This window comes from Vanessa tameamea, chromosome 5, assembly GCF_037043105.1.
Source record: "Vanessa tameamea isolate UH-Manoa-2023 chromosome 5, ilVanTame1 primary haplotype, whole genome shotgun sequence".
NCBI lineage: Eukaryota > Metazoa > Arthropoda > Insecta > Lepidoptera > Nymphalidae > Vanessa > Vanessa tameamea.
In genome coordinates, this window is record NC_087313.1 from 7,581,054 (window position 1) to 7,598,078 (window position 17,025).

At 29.6% G+C, this 17,025-nt stretch overlaps 3 protein-coding genes across 5 annotated transcripts; 2 read left to right on the forward strand and 1 right to left on the reverse strand.

Annotated features, from left to right (window-relative positions):
* The first annotated feature begins 140 nt into the window (after window positions 1–140).
* On the forward strand, window positions 141–1,878 carry Rpl30 (Ribosomal protein L30). The gene is made up of 3 exons (XM_026629401.2): window positions 141–337; window positions 632–777; window positions 1,681–1,878. The coding sequence occupies exons 1-3, from the start codon at window positions 317–319 to the stop codon at window positions 1,853–1,855; spliced, it is 342 nt and encodes a 113-aa protein (XP_026485186.1). The 5' UTR covers window positions 141–316; the 3' UTR covers window positions 1,856–1,878.
* Window positions 1,879–6,247: 4,369 nt separating this feature from the next.
* On the reverse strand, window positions 6,248–13,952 carry LOC113392803 (collagen alpha-1(III) chain-like). Of its 3 annotated transcripts, XM_064220827.1 has the most exons (10): window positions 13,628–13,952; window positions 13,276–13,463; window positions 13,066–13,182; window positions 12,614–12,830; window positions 12,385–12,495; window positions 12,121–12,192; window positions 11,774–11,899; window positions 11,334–11,476; window positions 8,338–8,448; window positions 6,248–6,330 (listed from the first exon to the last, which is right to left on the reverse strand). In XM_064220827.1, exons 1-9 carry the CDS (start codon window positions 13,714–13,716, stop codon window positions 8,438–8,440), a joined length of 1,074 nt encoding a protein of 357 aa, XP_064076897.1. In that variant the 5' UTR covers window positions 13,717–13,952; the 3' UTR covers window positions 6,248–6,330; window positions 8,338–8,437. The 3 variants fall into 3 exon arrangements, with proteins under 3 accessions (XP_064076897.1, XP_026485183.1, XP_026485181.1); XM_026629398.2 differs by lacking the exons at window positions 6,248–6,330; window positions 8,338–8,448 and adding an exon at window positions 9,766–10,178 and having other exon boundaries at window positions 13,288–13,463; window positions 13,628–13,951; XM_026629396.2 differs by lacking the exons at window positions 6,248–6,330; window positions 8,338–8,448 and adding an exon at window positions 9,766–10,178 and having other exon boundaries at window positions 13,628–13,951.
* A 1,085-nt stretch (window positions 13,953–15,037) lies between these two features.
* On the forward strand, window positions 15,038–15,553 carry LOC113392805 (p53 and DNA damage-regulated protein 1). The gene has a single exon (XM_026629400.2). It carries the CDS (start codon window positions 15,062–15,064, stop codon window positions 15,461–15,463), a length of 402 nt encoding a protein of 133 aa, XP_026485185.1. The 5' UTR covers window positions 15,038–15,061; the 3' UTR covers window positions 15,464–15,553.
* Window positions 15,554–17,025: the final 1,472 nt, after the last annotated feature.

Sequence of the window (17,025 nt, forward strand, 5' to 3'; positions counted from 1 at the left end):
ATGCATAAAATTTTTGATAGGAAACAATCATAATACCCGTATTAAAGTTATTATTTTTTTCCCCTAAAAAACAAGTATTATATGAATTCATTCGATTTACTTCATTCGTTCATAGCATAGTGACATTTTTACTTATCTGTGTTGCTACATCAAGTCATTCTTTTTACTCAACCTAACGTGTGGAGAGGTACGTCTCGTGAAGTTTTTAGTTACATTATTTTATAAAATTATCGTAGATTATAAGATATAACCTTTTTCAGTTTAAAATAAAACTGTATTTTCATTTCAGTGGTAATTGTTATCAATCGCCATCAAAATGGTCGCGGCTAAGAAACAAGTAAGTAACACGTGGTCATCTCAGCTCAGGACTTGTTGGTGTGATTATTTATTATATCTGTTATAAATGATCTCCAATTTTTAATTTCAAAGTCCTAAATTACGTGTCTCGCGATAGGCTAGCTAATTTAATAATTAGTGTGGTTGAGAATGATACATACATTTTTAGGTTATATTAATTATACTTATTTGTGTTTCAAGATTTTGGAGGCGCAGAAATTGACATTTTAATTTAATTTCATGTAACAAATGTATATATAATATGTGTAAATACAATTTACAATTTTTATTTTAGAAAAAGACCATCGAGTCTATTAACTCTCGGTTGGCTCTGGTGATGAAATCAGGAAAATACTGCCTGGGTTACAAGCAAACACTCAAGACTTTACGTCAAGGCAAAGCTAAACTGGTCATCATCGCCAAGAATGCTCCACCTCTAAGGTGAGACTACTGAGAAGTAGAGTTCCCTATTTCTTTTGTTATTGGAAAGCATATGGAGTCTTTGGACAAAGAAGTATGGTTTCCCTGAAAGTGATTCATTAATTTAATAAAGGGCATAAGCTTATGTTACTTTTTCTTAATTTAAATAATTGCTTTTAAAAAAAATTACTGAATCATAATATACATGGGAACCCTATGGAGTAGTCTAGATCCATTTGCTACATGTGAGGTGAGATTATTAATCATCCACAAATATTACTGTTTTACAATTACATATTGTTAACTAGTTGTTACCTGCCCACTTCTTTGGCCAGTGAAGAAAAAGGGTGAAGATCTATGAAATTCATATTTAAGACTTAAATAGTTCAATAAGTTTCTACTACATTTTTTATTCTCAATACTATTTTTACTTAAGCTTGATAGATTTTACTCCTTTACTTCAGATTTAGTTTAATGATTATATTATATAATATTCGTAGTTACCCACTCATCGGATATTCTACTGCTACACAACACAGTACTCAGTATTGTTGTGTTCCGGTTTGAAGAGGGAGTGAGCCAGTGAAAATACAGACACAAGGGGCATAACATTTTAGTTGGAAACTATGGTTGGTGGTGCATTGGCGATATAAAGAATGGTTAATATTTCTTACAGTGCTATTTTCTATGTGCTATGGTGACCACTTACTATCAGGTGGCCCATATGCTTGTCCACCAACCTATAACATAAAAAATAAATTGTTCTCAAACATCTTCCAATGCAGGCCATCTTGTTATTTAGGCATAAACTATTAAGTGAATATTATATTTTTTAGTATTGTACCAATAACACGGTAATATTAATGACATCTTACCAAACAATAAAAAGTAACAAATTTTTAAATGAAAATATTATTGTTCCAGGAAATCGGAAATTGAATACTACGCTCTATTAGCCAAAACTGGAGTCCATCATTACAGTGGTAACAACATTGAGTTAGGCACAGCATGCGGAAAGTACTACAGAGTATGCACTCTGGCCATCACTGACCCTGGAGACTCTGACATTATCACAACACTGCCTGAGGCAACAGCATAGATAATTAATAAATAATTTTAACAAACATTTATCTTTTCTTTCAATTTTACTTATTAGAATATTATCATATCTACACATACCTAATTGCAATGTAATTTTTTTTAATTCATTTAACCATATCAGAATTGATTGGTTTCCGTCAAATAAAAATTGATTTCCTAATTTTGCTCCTAAAACTAAATTTTAGAGAAAGGTTATGCAAAGCAAAAACTTGCTGTTTCTGTGGTTAATTTTGTAAATTTAAGCGGTCTGTAAACTTATTCTAATACAAATTCATGAGTATGTGTTTGTTTATAATATTTAATACAATGCTATATTACAAAAAACACATTGAGACTAAATTAATAAGAAAGATTAATTGATCATAAGTGTAAAAATCGTTAAATAATAACAAATGCGCCGAGATGCAAATGAGCCGAGAAAGCCAAATTTTAGATATGACGTGGGGATATACTTCTAGAAAAGCTTAACTTTAAATAGTCGACCAAAAAAGGCCTTGTGTAATTTCATTTAAATTTTCCATAATAACTCGGTTCTCCGTTGAGGTCCTTTACATTTACCACTACTTGACCAAGTAGTGGTAAATGTTTTTTAATTTGCATTTCTCACCCGTTTTTCCCGACGTAACGACTGGACTAGTAAGTAAGGAGTCTAAATTTATACTGGGCGCTATACTATTTTTTATGGCATTTATTAATTTAAAAATGGCCATAGTAAGTATTTTAGGATTTCAAAATATGAGTGTTCTAGATTTGCGACCATAAAAAAGTGAAAATTCTTTCATAAGTGTTTAAAAAATATTTCACAGTAGTCTTGATTTAATAGTTTAATAAAAGCTAAAAATAATATGTATCTAAACTTAAATACTTTGATTTTACTCCAGCTATAGACAAGCTTTATATTATTTTTTAATACTCCACTTTTATCTTTCTCTAATATTCAATTATTAAGTTATTAAATGATGATATTTTCGCTTGAGTTGAAATATTATTTGTCCCTCGATCAGTCATAAAAAGTTAAGTCATCTCAAAATCCAGTGTTTCAAAACTATCGATAGTTGACCTAGAAAACTATACATGTTATCGATAGGCAGCGAATTAATTTTAAGAAAAGAATAATTACGAAGTCATAGTTCTCGATACTGTTCCTTCAATCGAGACCCTGATATGATATTAAATATTGTGTAGTTTAAGATGAAAAAAATAAAATCATGTTTAATAATAATGCATCAAAATCTATATTTTACAATCCTTCGCAATCGTGTAATTATTTTTAATAACAGCTCAATATTTTTTAAAAGAAGGCATATCTGTCTTTATGCCAGTCTTAAATATCATGACACATAAAATAATATTACTTAAAATTCAACAAATCATTAAACAGCTAAGTACAACAATAATTTTATAAGTACATAATAACGAAAAATAAATAGTTTCGATTAGAATCATTATAATATGTAATAATGTATTATTTTATTATGACATCCTATGACGTAACACCATATGGAGGCTAGGGTTACTCGCTAACAATTGTTATTTTTTCATAATTCCCTTAATCTAATCAGTACCACAGATTGAACTTTTTTCCTTCTATTTATTAAATTCTTCTACTTTTTACTGGTGCTAATTTAATTAAACTTATTTAAATATAGTTTCGTTACTTGCCCTACTTATTTTGAGAAAGTATGGTTTTTACAATACTATCGATAGTATTGATCATGGGGAGCTTTTGGGATACTATTGATAATATTGACACGAGACAATACTATCGCTTATAGTCTCTTTAAAGTTATTTGTAGGTTGCCGTGGGGTTCCTACCATATAGTCTAGACAATATAAGTAGTCAAATTCATTTGATAACGAGTATAATATATTTAAATTTCATTTAAATTTTCCATAATAACTCGGTTCTCCGTTGAGGTCCTTTACATTTACCACTACTTGACGTCAACGCAGTGGTGGATGGTTTATGACGTCAGTCAGTTCATTTTGAGACGGGTTGACATCTGCATCAGAGACAATAAAAACTTATCAACTTAATTTTAAAAGCTACATAAGTAGGTATATTGTGACTTAACTTACTTATAAATTCAATTAAAAGGCAAACGCCTGAATTCAATAATAATACTGACTGACTTACAAAGCACTACCTAAGCCTCTAAATATAGGGTTGGATAATAGCAGTTTCTTTTGGAGCATTACGGATTTTTCAAAATTCATCACCGAAAATTAATGAAAGTTGGTATGAAATATCATTTCTGACCTTAGAAATATTATATAAATGTAAATTAGTATTTATACGAGGGAAGTTCAAAGTAATCTCGGTATAGGTATGAAGGAAAAGGCGGAAAATTCTGAATACATTTTATTTTTCAATATACTCCCCTAACATCTCAATACATTTATTTGTTCGTGAAAATAACTTTTCAATTCCCTCCGAAAAATATTTTTCTTCATGGCCCGAAAAATGTTCGTTTATTGCTCCCTTCAACTCTTCATCGTCCGAAAAATGCTTTCCACGAAGGTCTTTTTTAAGATTAGGGAATAGATAATAATCACTAGGGGCCAGGTCCGGACTGTAGGGTGGATGATTGATTTTTTCAAATCCGTACTCCCGCACAGCAGCCTGGGCAAGGCGCGCCTTGTGAACCGGCGCGTTGTCGTGAAGCTGCAACACACCTGCGGTTAATTTTCCACGTCTTTTTTCTTTAATTGCCTCCTTTAAATTACGCAGGGTGGTTGCGTATGATGCAGCACTAATACTTTGACCTTTTTTTTGTGTACTCGATTAGCAAGATTCCCTTAGAATCCCAAAACACCGTGGCCATGAGCTTTCCTGCGGACGGAGTGACTTTGAACTTCTTCGGCGGGTCTGATCCTTTTTTGTGCCACTGGATAGACTCTTGCTTGCTCTCAGGGTCATAGTGATGAACCCACGTTTCATCACCAGTAACAATCCGATCGAAAATACCTTGCGGATTTTCACCAGAGGTCCAAAAACTCCTTACAACAGTCAACTCGCACTTGTTTCTGTAGCGCGGTGAGCATTCGCGGCACCCATCTTGCACTGACCTTTGACAAATTCAGGCGCTCATGAAGGATTGCGTGAATGGTACCCACGGATAGCTTAGTCATTTCTGCTAATGTTTTCACTCTCACACGGGCATCTTCAAGTACAAGTTTTTCGACTAATTTGACGTTTTCTTCAGTAGCGGCACAAATTGGCCCACCAGCGCGGGGCCGTCTTCAATGCTCTCTCTACCCCGTTTGAATTCACTTGACCACTTCTGAATTGTAGATAATGAAGGCGCAGAATCTTGGTAAACAGCCACCATTTCTTCATGGATAATTTTTCGAGTTTTTCCTTGTTTTGTGAGGAATTTTATCACTGCGCGATGCTCGATTTTTTCATCATTGTCGAATCAGTCATCATAGTTGTCTTTTCGCAATGATATCTTGAATACTAATGGTGGCAATTAAATAAAATTTTGTATTTATACCCTCAAAGTGTCATTAACTAATGAGATAATTAAATTACCCTTATCATTAGTATATCACCTCGATACCGAGAATACATTGAACGCCCCTCGTACTTCCATTAATGAGTCGATGAAAGTTGTTAAGCGTTTTTGAAAATTCATCACCTAAAAGAAGTTTGTTAATTATTTCAGTTAAATAAGATTTTCGGTGTCTAGACTTCTTATAAGTAGAAGACTATTATTACAACGTATTTAAAAATATCCTCATCATTTTTATATAGTGGTGATTATTGATGTTAGAAACAAAAATATTACAAAATGAACATTTCCATAGATTTTTGATATTATCTTATTAAAAACGTTAGATTAAGGCATGTAAAATATTGAATACACATGTATATCATTCTAATAATTAACAGACAGCTTTTATTAATCAACTTTCTAATTACAATTTATTTGTCATATCTGTCACATTATGTTTCTTTTCCTTAAATTATCTTGTTTAACTTCAACCTCCTTCAACACCTTTTACTGTTAATAAAACACAGGTTTTGTATGAACATCCAACCATTGAAAATAGTTAATTAATATTTATAAATTGATAGTGTCATCAGAATTCAAGAAATGATTACATTTTGTATCTCAAAAAAATAAAATAGTTACTTAAATTATATACACAAATTAAACATAAACAACCTTACTGATTTAATTCTCACACACCTTCAAAAAATAAAATTATGTTCAACCCTGTCAATTTTTATTTTATAGAAATCAATAAATCATTTATGAATGCTATATCTCCCTTCTCTTTCCTTTCTTTGTCATAGTGAATATTAAATGGTCACGAAAAATATTAAGTTTACCATGGAGTCATTATGGACGATTTATTTTATTACATTAACATTGCTTAGAAATAATTAAAACATTATTTTGAAGTCTTTATTACTGGAATTATAAGATAACAAGTTACAATCTTCGGAATTCTTGCACCTGGAACCTGAAACAATTTTATATAATAAGTAACTTATAAAGTGATCTATACTAATATTATAAATGCGAAAGTAGCTGTCTATATGTAGCTCTTTCACGACCAACCCGTTCAACCGAATTTGACGAAATTTAGATTGAAGCAAGCTTAGACTACAAGGAAGGACATATTCTACTTTTTAATGCCTAAGACAACCACCCTCTAAAACGCAAGCGTAGCCCCGCAGGCGAAAACTAGTTTTCAATACATTCATAAATTGTTCAATTATGATTATTATTATAAAACTGATTCTACTAAACTGAAAAATAATAATAGAAGAAGAAAACAGTACTGCGACCATAACATTTACTACTTTAGCTTTGATAGGAGGAAAAAAAATACAATATTACACATAAAAAATTTGAGTAGTTGTGTGAGTTATTACTACAGTGCAATAACCATAAGAAAATAATTTAGACTTTATGCTGAATTAAATTTGTGCAAGTGTACTTAAGGGGACTACATGAGCTAAATGCAAGTTTTATAATGCAAAAAATGTATGAACTAATTTTAATAATAAAAAAAAAGTAAAGTCGTAACAAAAAACATGTAATTGTTGTGAACCAGAGAACTAGAATATTTAGAAGTGTCATTTGTACGTAATTCAAAAATTTTATTTTTTTGTAACGTCCGCCATATTGGATTGAATATGGCAGCAATTCATGAATCGTGCATTGTCATCGACACTAAATATGTGTGCCAATTTTCAGTTCCATAGCTTCAGTGGAAGTGGGTGTAATATTGATTGCAAGATTCCAGGACAAATGTACACACATTCATACATACAAGTGAAATTAAATGAAAGATTTTAATAAAAATATTAACACTAAATGTTTTTTTTTTTGTAGTACTAATATTTTAAGTTTAATTAAATCAATTTTATTTTTTAATCATTTTCGAATAACAGTTAAAAGCAATAAAATAATTCTAATATCCTATCTATTTTTATGAGATTTATGAATAAACCTAGTTAACCAATAATTCAACCAAATCGACTTGACATTTATTTCTAGTAAATATTTAGGTGTTTTTTTTTTTAATTGAATATATATGTTTTTGTGAACCGATATTAATAAAACGAACAAACACTACGCTATATTAATATATAATTATTACTCAATTCCACGGTTAATACACTACAGATTTCGAACACTTACGATTTGATTATATAAATAGGTTATCAAACTTTTATAAAATGTTAAAAATTGGTATGTTTTAATATTTAGTATAAGAACTAATTGTGGTATAATAATATAAATAAAAGAAAAAAAAAAGGTTAAAACTTACTGTCTATTTTATTGTATACAAAATAATATTTAAAAATTTAATTTAATCAGTTTTATTTTATAATCATTTGTTAACTAACATCGAAAGAAATAAAAACTATTCTGTTGTCCTATCTATTTTTTATGAGATTTATGATTGATCTTACTTCGCTCGGTTTGGCGCCATCTATTAGAATATTTGGGCGTAACCTCGTTACCTCGCTTAACCATTAGTTCACGGGCTTGCCGTTTTTGTCGATTTTGTAAGTGTGTGCGTGCGATTCTCAAGGGCACTTAGCTCTTGTAGTCTTCTTAACGACATACCTTTCCTTACCTATGGCAAATCTATATCTTAGACTAGCTGTGTCCGCGACTTCATGCGCGTTTGAATTTAACAAAAAAAAAATTGTAGCCTAAGTAACTCCTTATCACATCAGTTATCTGCCAGTGAAAGTCCCGTCAAAATTGGTCCAGTCGTTCTAGAGATTAGCCGGAATAAACAGACAGAAAGAAAAAATGGAAAAAAAAAATTGTTTGGTATATGTACCGTGTATACATATGCATTTAGTAAAAAGCGGTTATTTTAATATAACAAACAGACACTCCAAGTTTTTTATATGTATAGATTTGTTGTACTGTGATTAAATATCACTTAATAAAAAAAATTACCGGCACAAAGGTTAAACATGCGAATGTAAAAAAAAAATCTCACCCGTCTGCTAGTCTATCAAACTTGAGGTTGTAGAAATTTTTCAAAGCATCTTTAGAGGTCAATAATCTTCATTGAACATTAGCTCAAGATAGTGTTATTTTCAACCTTTTTCTGAAAAATACAACAAAAATGTAGATAATCATAATTTTAAATTTAAAGACTGGTCCATATTTATTTCATTAAACATTATATAACATCTTATTTGTTACTTTTTTAAATTTCTTAGTTAGATATCATTATTAAATGTTACTTTCCTAAATGTCTTGTATAATTAAGGTTTATACCTTTATAGCGATGTTGACCTAGTACTTTGTTGATATGTTTATATCTTATGTTTCTATGAAATTGCCTACTTATTAGCTGGATCGTAAATCTATATGTCAATATAGCGTTTGGCATAAAATAACCTTACTATATAGTTTCATTTGCTTTCTTACAATTGTCAGTCTCAAAGACCTTGGTACTTATATAAAACTTCCTTATAAACATGCTTTCCTTTTTTTTATAATAAGAATGAATCGTGTGCATTAATTATGATCATTGATTTCATATTTTATTAAATAATATATATTTTAAGTCCTGTTAATATTAATATTGGTAGCTATTTAATAAATTAGAAAATAATGATTACCTGTTATTCACAATATAATATTATCTTCAAACTCGTAGTATATACTACTCTCGTAAATTCTTTCTGGTGCTGCTCATGAAGTTTGTGCTAATTTAACATTACTAATACAAGTAATATTTTTAAGTCATATTAGTTCTATGCAAATTAAAACTAATTGATTTGCGTTTTACTTCTATTCAAAACAAATTTGTACATAGGGTAGACAGTTTTACTGTTTAGTAATATAACTGGCACCAATAAATAGAATATTTAACGTAAACCTCAATTATTTAATAAGCAGATGTGCATTTTTCTGTACTTTCCTTAAATTACCTTAAATGTTAAATTTATTATTTCCATTGAAATATATGGAAAAGGTGGCACTTACTATTATTCAATATCATAAAAAAAATGTAACATCATTATTCTCCTAATGATTTCTAGTTATTTTAATTATTTCATTGTTACACTTCAGGTAAAATAAAAAAATTTCAAGGTATTATATATTGAATTAAAATATCATTTTCATCACTCGTTTTTTGTGTATTTACATTAACTAAGGTATATATTTATATAACTAATTGCCTTAAAAAATATAGTTTATAAAATGAATCTACACATTTTTTAATTTACGAATTTATGCTTCCTTCAAGTAAATAACCTGAAAATTAGAATCGTTTAAATTTTATTAAAATATATTATAATGAAAGCTACAGTGAACAAAAATACCCTTTACCTGTTTGTACTTTCATTAATATTTTAAAATAATATTTATTTGTCGTGATAAGATTTCAAGTATTAAAAATAAAGAGCACACATTTCCTCTTTTATAATTTTATTACGAATTATTTTCTTAATTTCTACACATGGTACATACTGATACCATTGGTTACAAATTTAAATTGCTTTAATACATAACGTATTATTAATAATCTCATTAATTATATTGTGACTTAAAAACAGTATTTTCCAAAAAGAGTCAGTAATTCATATGTTCATTATAAAATGTGACTTAAGTCATTTGTAACAATGGCCATATCATATTATTCTGAGTCAATATTTAAATATATCAACATTAAAACTTTTTAGTTTCTCCTAATTTATGACAAAATAAATTAAACCATAATTGATCCAAATTCAAAATAATCTTCAATTAATCGATCCAGCTACTAATATTTAGAGTTGCATATAGATGTTCAAACTTTTCTTAGTCAAACAGATCACCAACTGCCTGTAATACAAACAATAACAAAGATATTGATGCTATGCCAATTTTTATCTGAATTTTAATATTTCTTTAGTGCAATAGTGCCCATTGAAACTTTATATTATAATTAATTTGTAAGTATGATCATGTTATACCTGGGATAAACTACTTTCATTAATAAAACATAATTTTTACACAGAAATGTAAGTTTTGTAACCTATTTCTTTATTGACTAACAGGATTGAGCAAAACTATATTAATTAAAAAAAATAGGCACCTCATTTATCCTCTTGCTAAATTTTATGTGATGTGTAATTATAAAATCAAGCTTTAATTTATAATTAATGTTATATTATTTTCTTAGGCAATCTAAGTGTTGTTTTGTTTTCAAACACCTATTACACCAAACAATATGGTAAAATAAAATATTATAGATAAAGTATAAAAAAGGGTATTATTTACATTCTATTTTTAACAGAATATTCATACATAATAATGTTTATTTTCCTTTTATTACTATGGTCGTTATATACTTAAAATATGTCAATTGAAATTTCAACATTATTTTTATCTTAGTTATCTTATAGTTTTAATGCAATCAACTATATACATTTTTGCGATAAACAAAACATTATTCTCAGATTTTTTTACGTGTTTTGTAAATAAATATATTTAAAATAAATCTCACTAATGACATCCATCCATAGCAGCTGTTGCTATTACTATAAATAATAAATAAGTATAATTCTAAGATTCTGCAACTAACAAGATATTATTTTTGGCTTATTTAATATTGTTATAATAATAATACATGATAGATTTCAATTCTTATTAATTATATGACACTAATACTGTAATTATCTTAAGCAAATAAATACTATTATTTATAAATTATAATTTTCTTAACATTATGTTCAATTTTAATTTAAAACTTGTGTAATGGCTTCAAAAAGTGTCTTGCAGGCCTAATTAGATCACTAATTTCCATAATTAACTTTGATTATCTTTGTTAAAATCGTAATATTTATAATTAAATAATTTTCCAAATTTACCTTAATGTGTACTTTATGCTTACTAAGCCAAAAATGTTGACTACTAACAATCAAAATCGTCTTTGTGACTAGATTCTTAATTATGAGATGTTCAACAAATTGTTGGCTTAACATTTCTTGTACTTACCATAGTTGTTATTATATTGTGGTTGTGCTTGTTGGTAGGTGTTGTAAGAGGGCTGGGAGTATGAATCATATGCTGGTGCAGGACCTCCATATACGGGCTCAGCTGGCCCATAGCCTGCATCGCCACCGCCACCAGGGTTATTGCTATAACAAATTAAAATGAATTAATTTAAAAATTCTTTACTAAAATAAGCAAATTACACTTTAAGCAATTGCATTAAAAAAGTATAAATAAAATAAAAGAATAAACTATTACTGTAAAATATAAAAATCTAGAAATAGAAAGATATAAGATATAATATAAGAAATGAATTTAATTATTTGTTGTAAATAGTTTGTCTTAATTACTAAATATTTTTTAATAATTAGCAGTTTAGCTTATAACATATATTGTTTTAGTGGAATGCGACAATTTAATGATATTGATAATAATTTACTTACCCATACCCATCATTTTCATATCCTTGGCCACCAGTGGAATATCCATAATTAGAACCATACCCACTTGAATTGTAGCCTGAGTTAGGTTGAGTTGGTGCTTGTGAAGAATAGTTGCTTTGATATGAACTAAAACAATAGTATATATTTAAAGAAAGAATAAATTTAAAAATATACATTAAAATATTATAGTTTCTCAGAATTTTTGATTTCTGCATCTAAGTATAAGACGGCAATTCCTATCTTGTCAATATTTTCATCATGTAAAATAATCTCAAATAATTAGTCCATCACTGTTTTATTACATAAAAAATAAATACAATTAATCATAATGTAGAGATGATATTTACCTTGAAGTATTATATGATTGTGGGGCATATTGGTCTACCGCTGGCTGCTCATATGGCTGGTACCCAGTATGCCTAGAAGTAAATAAATATTCAATAAAAAAAATACTTACATATTGATATTTTCATTATGTTTAAAATATAATGTTCAGATAAATTTTTAGCGTCATGTATGTATCAGACGGCACATTCCTATCGTGTAAATGGATCATCATTTTATTAATATTTCAACTGCAACAACATTTTAAGTAAATTGAATATACATACGATAGTGGTCCATAGCCATTGGAGGATTGAGTGTTGTGTGACGGTGGTGCTTGTTGATAGCCACCAGTTGGTGGAGGTCGACCACCATTGGACCCTCGTGGTCCTTCAAATCTGCACAATCACATAACATTACCATATACGAAGAAATATTACATTATTTCACATTCTAATTTCTACAAAATATAAAAATATTTTTTACATATGACTACAATAATAATTATACGCTTACCTTCCACGTTTTGGCGGACCACCAGGCCCACCGTGAAGAGGTCCACCTCCGCGTTTAAATGGTGGCCCACCTTGAGGCGCACCTACAGGATGCGGAGCTGGAACGGCTCGTGGCGGAATATTTGGCCCGGAAGATAGTGCCGGTCCATGAGGTCCAGGACCTGGACCGCCAGGAAGCCCACTTGGTGGTGGACCGTGGCCACCTCTTCCTCCACGCCCTTTTAAAAAAATGAATGCATATATTTTAAAAGCTAAAGTTAAAGCCATATTGACATTAATATTTTTTAGTTCACCATACCGACTCTGTGCCAACAGATGAAATAAAAATTATATTTGTTTTTTCTTTATTAAAATAATATCCACATAAGGGACCCAGTGCTGAAATTCACACAAAAAACCGTTGCAACGTTATGGAAGTTTAGTGCAAAAGAATTATATATGTATGAATCATACCTCTCATGGGCATTCCTCGTCCACCTCTGTCATTGCGAGGTCCAAAGTCTCCTCTGCCCCTGCCACCTCTACCTCTCATGCCTCCTGGACCACCTCGGTTGTTATTAAATCCTCCTCCTTTAAAATTACAAATACAATGTAAACATATTGTAGTAATAGGATGAATTGAACTAACAAAGTAGATAAATTAAAACCCAAAGTAGTAATTACTTTGAGGTGGACCTCGTGATTCAATTGTTGGTACTGGATGAGGTCCTGGACCTTGGGGACCAGGTGGAAACCGGCCTCCTCTATCGCCGCCACGCATAGGTCCTCCTCGAAATCCGCGCGGTCCACCACGTGGCGGACCACCACCTCTCATAGGACCTCCGCGACCCCGCATTCCTGGTCCACCACCCCTAGAAAAGAAAAAAAAAACACAAAATTAATACATTTTGAGACTCCTAACCTAAAATGTATATACTTACTGCGTGTTAACTATTTTAAATACATTGGGAGATGGTAAGACTATTTAGAAAGTAATATAAAATAACCTTGTAATTATATTGAAATAAAGAATTACCTTCCACGCATGTCAAAGCCTCCACGGCCTCGAAGACCCGGTGGACCACCGCGTCCTCCACCGCGAAATCCACGATTAGGGCCATCCATTATAACTTACTATTTAGGACGACACAATATACTAATAGTAAAATAATTTCACTCAATATACTCAAAAATAACTTATTCCATTTGTTAGTCAACACTTTTAGCTGTATTGAATTAAATTAAAATACAAGCGTTCAGTCACTTGGGTTAGGAAATCAAAATGGCGGGAGCATATGCTACGGGAGTACAGCGTTACCGGTGACCGCGAACTTGAAGCGGTGAAGCCGCGAAAAATTTACAAGCGACTCGGCGTTGCCAACTGACGTCAACCGTAATAATATTTATTGCAATATAAATAAACCATAAATAGTACTATGAAAAAACTATTAATTATAATAATGGAAAGAACAATGTTTGTTTGGAATTTATTGAAAAAATATTAAAATTTTGTGATTACTTTAAAGGATTTATACTTGGATAGGAATATGTTACTTTTATACTTACGCAAAAATCCATCGTTATTACGACTAGTTTGTGATAGCGATCAAAAATGAGACGAAATTTGATCTTAATTAAACCATATTAATATTTAAATTGGATTTAGTTAGATGGCAAAGAGCTTATTCCCGCGACACTTGTGAGGTAAGTGGTAACGCAGTGTATATAAAATGGTCCCAAAGTTTATGAAAACAAAAAATATATATCACAACCAGTGATTACTTTTTTTTAATTTGATGTATTTAAAAAAAAAAAGAAATTTACGTCATTCTTAAGAAAAAGAATAACATCAAGATATAAGTAGAAGTATAATTCTATTCTGCATTACAAATATTGATGGGAACAAATTTGAGAAGAAATATAATTTTGGGCAAAATTGAGTATTCATATAATATAACAGGATTCTGTTTATTTAAATTTGAGTCGATGAATGAAAGAATTTATTTTAATAATGTAACATCCTTTTTTTACGTCATTACTATAGTATTATATACGGGCACATAAAAATGATTTTATTATTATAATAATTCAATTTCGATTATATATAATTAATATATAATTATCACTTTGCTATTACGACTATTCGATAATTGTTGTTCATTGTACAGTACAACTTAAGTAATCCTAGGGACCTAAGTAACCTAACCTAGGTAACCCTAGGTACATTGTTCTGGTTAAAAGGGTAAAAAAATATAAGTAAAGTTTTAAAAGCTTGTGATAGTAATATATAATATCAAAATAATAGAGGAGAATAATCATGTATAAGGCATTTTAAATAAATACCAAAGCTCGATAAAATTGAGATGAAAAAAAATCTAAAAATAACATAAGATCTTGTCATAATGACAGTAGAGTAGAGTGGTCAATTAATGGTCTGTTATTTGTATAAATATTAAATAATATTATTAAAATGGACGATCAAGGCAAGACTTTGAAATACCTCGTTGCAGTTGAAAAATTAGCAGAAGAAATCATTAATGACAAACGCGAAATCATAATGTTAGATAAAAGAAGAAATCAGAACCGCGAAGCCATAAGAGATCTTTCAAAGTCTTCGCAATTAAAATGTTGGGTGACTGTTGGCTCTATACTTGTAAAACATAATGTCGAGAGCACAATAACATTATTAGAGTCTGATCAAAAACAGCTAGATGTAGACATTAATAAATTACGTAGTAACCTTAAAGTAAAAGTTAATAGCTTAAGAGATTTGGAAATGCAGCCTCCAGTACCAAGTTTGATGTTAGTCCCAATTAGTGATAAGGAAACCGAAGGCTTATCAAGAGCTGGACTATTTTCATGTAAATCGTAATAGAATTATGGTTTGTTTGATTAAAATTATGAATTGATTTGAAGTAACTAATAAACAGGTGCAACAAATCATAAGGAATCCAAACATTTTACTTGAGATCTGAGGACTTTGACCTTTACCAACTAGGGATACAAATATATTTATGTAAAATGTATTTTTCCAAAATTACCTCGTTTATATTTTGCATTGGTTTGATGAATAATTAATTAATAAAATCATTTTTTTCCCTGAAGACCTGTAATGTCTTACCTGTAACTTTGAAAATTAATAAATCATATTATTGTTTTAATTAGAATTAAATGAAGTGATTTTATTTGAATATCTAATGTTTCAAACTAAGAGTGTTCATTCAAATTGCCCCTTGTCGATTTTTGTCATATTTATGTGTATATTATCACAATGACTAATAGTCGAGTCAATACATATAAAGCATCATGATGCTATTACATTATTTATTCTGTATATTTTTATGGAGGGAGTTATTTTGAATTATATAGAAAAAAATTATATGCTAATAAATTACTGAAATAATAATGTGATGTTATACACACAAACATATACATTTCTCTAAGCTTCAAGGACACTGATAGTGTATAGTAGAAACTAAATTATAAGTTTAATATATAAATAAAATAAATTAAGGACACTAATGTTTTTTTTATATAAGATTTATGGTAAGTAAAATTAATTAATAAATGCAAGGTTTTGAGCTCAATTATAAAAGAATAGAATCAAATTAATAACTTCCTTTTTGTGAAGTTGGTTAAATTGTATTGTGATCAGAAGACTATATTTTTTATAACTAAAAGTATATAAATAAAAGGTAAGTTCAAATAGATATATCCCATCAAAAACATAAATGTAAAAATAAGAGCCAAGTCCAATATTATGATATATACCTTGGTTGTTGAGTTCAACGACAAAAGAAGTGAGATCTAAATGGGTGCCAAGTTCAATAGTCCTTCCTGAAATTTATTTATAACTACATAAAATATAATTTCTTCTTATAACTTAGGATAATGTATTGTTGCCTAAGGTCTGTCTTGGCTACTTCTTATATGTTCATAAACACAAATTGTAGTTTGTGTACACAAATTGTAGTTTGTGTACACAAATTGTAGTTTGTGTACACAAATTGTAGTTTGTGTTTATAATAACAAATTATAACTCAGAACATCTAAGAAGAATGGAGGACAGCTCAGTATTGCTTAGTTAGTATTAACGTACATTAAGTACTGCGATGGTCCAGTCACTAGAAAACGTGAATCTTAACCAGATATTGCGAGTTCATATCTAGACAAGTACCGTTGAATTTTTGCGTGCTTAATTTGTGTTTATAATTCATTTGTAGCAGGCTTAGAACTTGCGAAGGCTATAATATAATTTGTATATGAGAACTAGTCAAGTTTTGATTACTGGTTCTTACATATTTTTTTATAGTTATTACAAGAACTCAGTATATAAGTGTTCCTAATAGACCCAATAAAATGAAAAATTATAATAAAATGATAAAAAAATTCCAGTTTCAGATTTTTTCTTTGTATTGGTCTAATTACCTACCT

Bases quoted from the DNA above. Each gene is read 5' to 3' on its own strand.
- Rpl30 (XM_026629401.2), top strand. From the start codon at position 317: ATGGTCGCGGCTAAGAAACAA. The intron at 338-631 runs GTAAGTAACACG...TTTTTATTTTAG, and splicing joins TGGTCGCGGCTAAGAAACAA to AAAAAGACCATCGAGTCTAT. The intron at 778-1,680 runs GTGAGACTACTG...TTATTGTTCCAG, and splicing joins AAGAATGCTCCACCTCTAAG to GAAATCGGAAATTGAATACT.
- LOC113392803 (XM_064220827.1), bottom strand. From the start codon at position 13,716: ATGGATGGCCCTAATCGTGGATTTCGCGGTGGAGGACGCGGTGGTCCA. The intron at 12,831-13,065 runs GTATGATTCATA...TTTTTTTAAAAG, and splicing joins ACGAGGAATGCCCATGAGAG to GGCGTGGAGGAAGAGGTGGC. The intron at 11,900-12,120 runs GTAAATATCATC...CTATTGTTTTAG, and splicing joins CAATCATATAATACTTCAAG to TTCATATCAAAGCAACTATT.
- LOC113392805 (XM_026629400.2), top strand. From the start codon at position 15,062: ATGGACGATCAAGGCAAGACTTTGAAATACCTCGTTGCAGTTGAAAAA.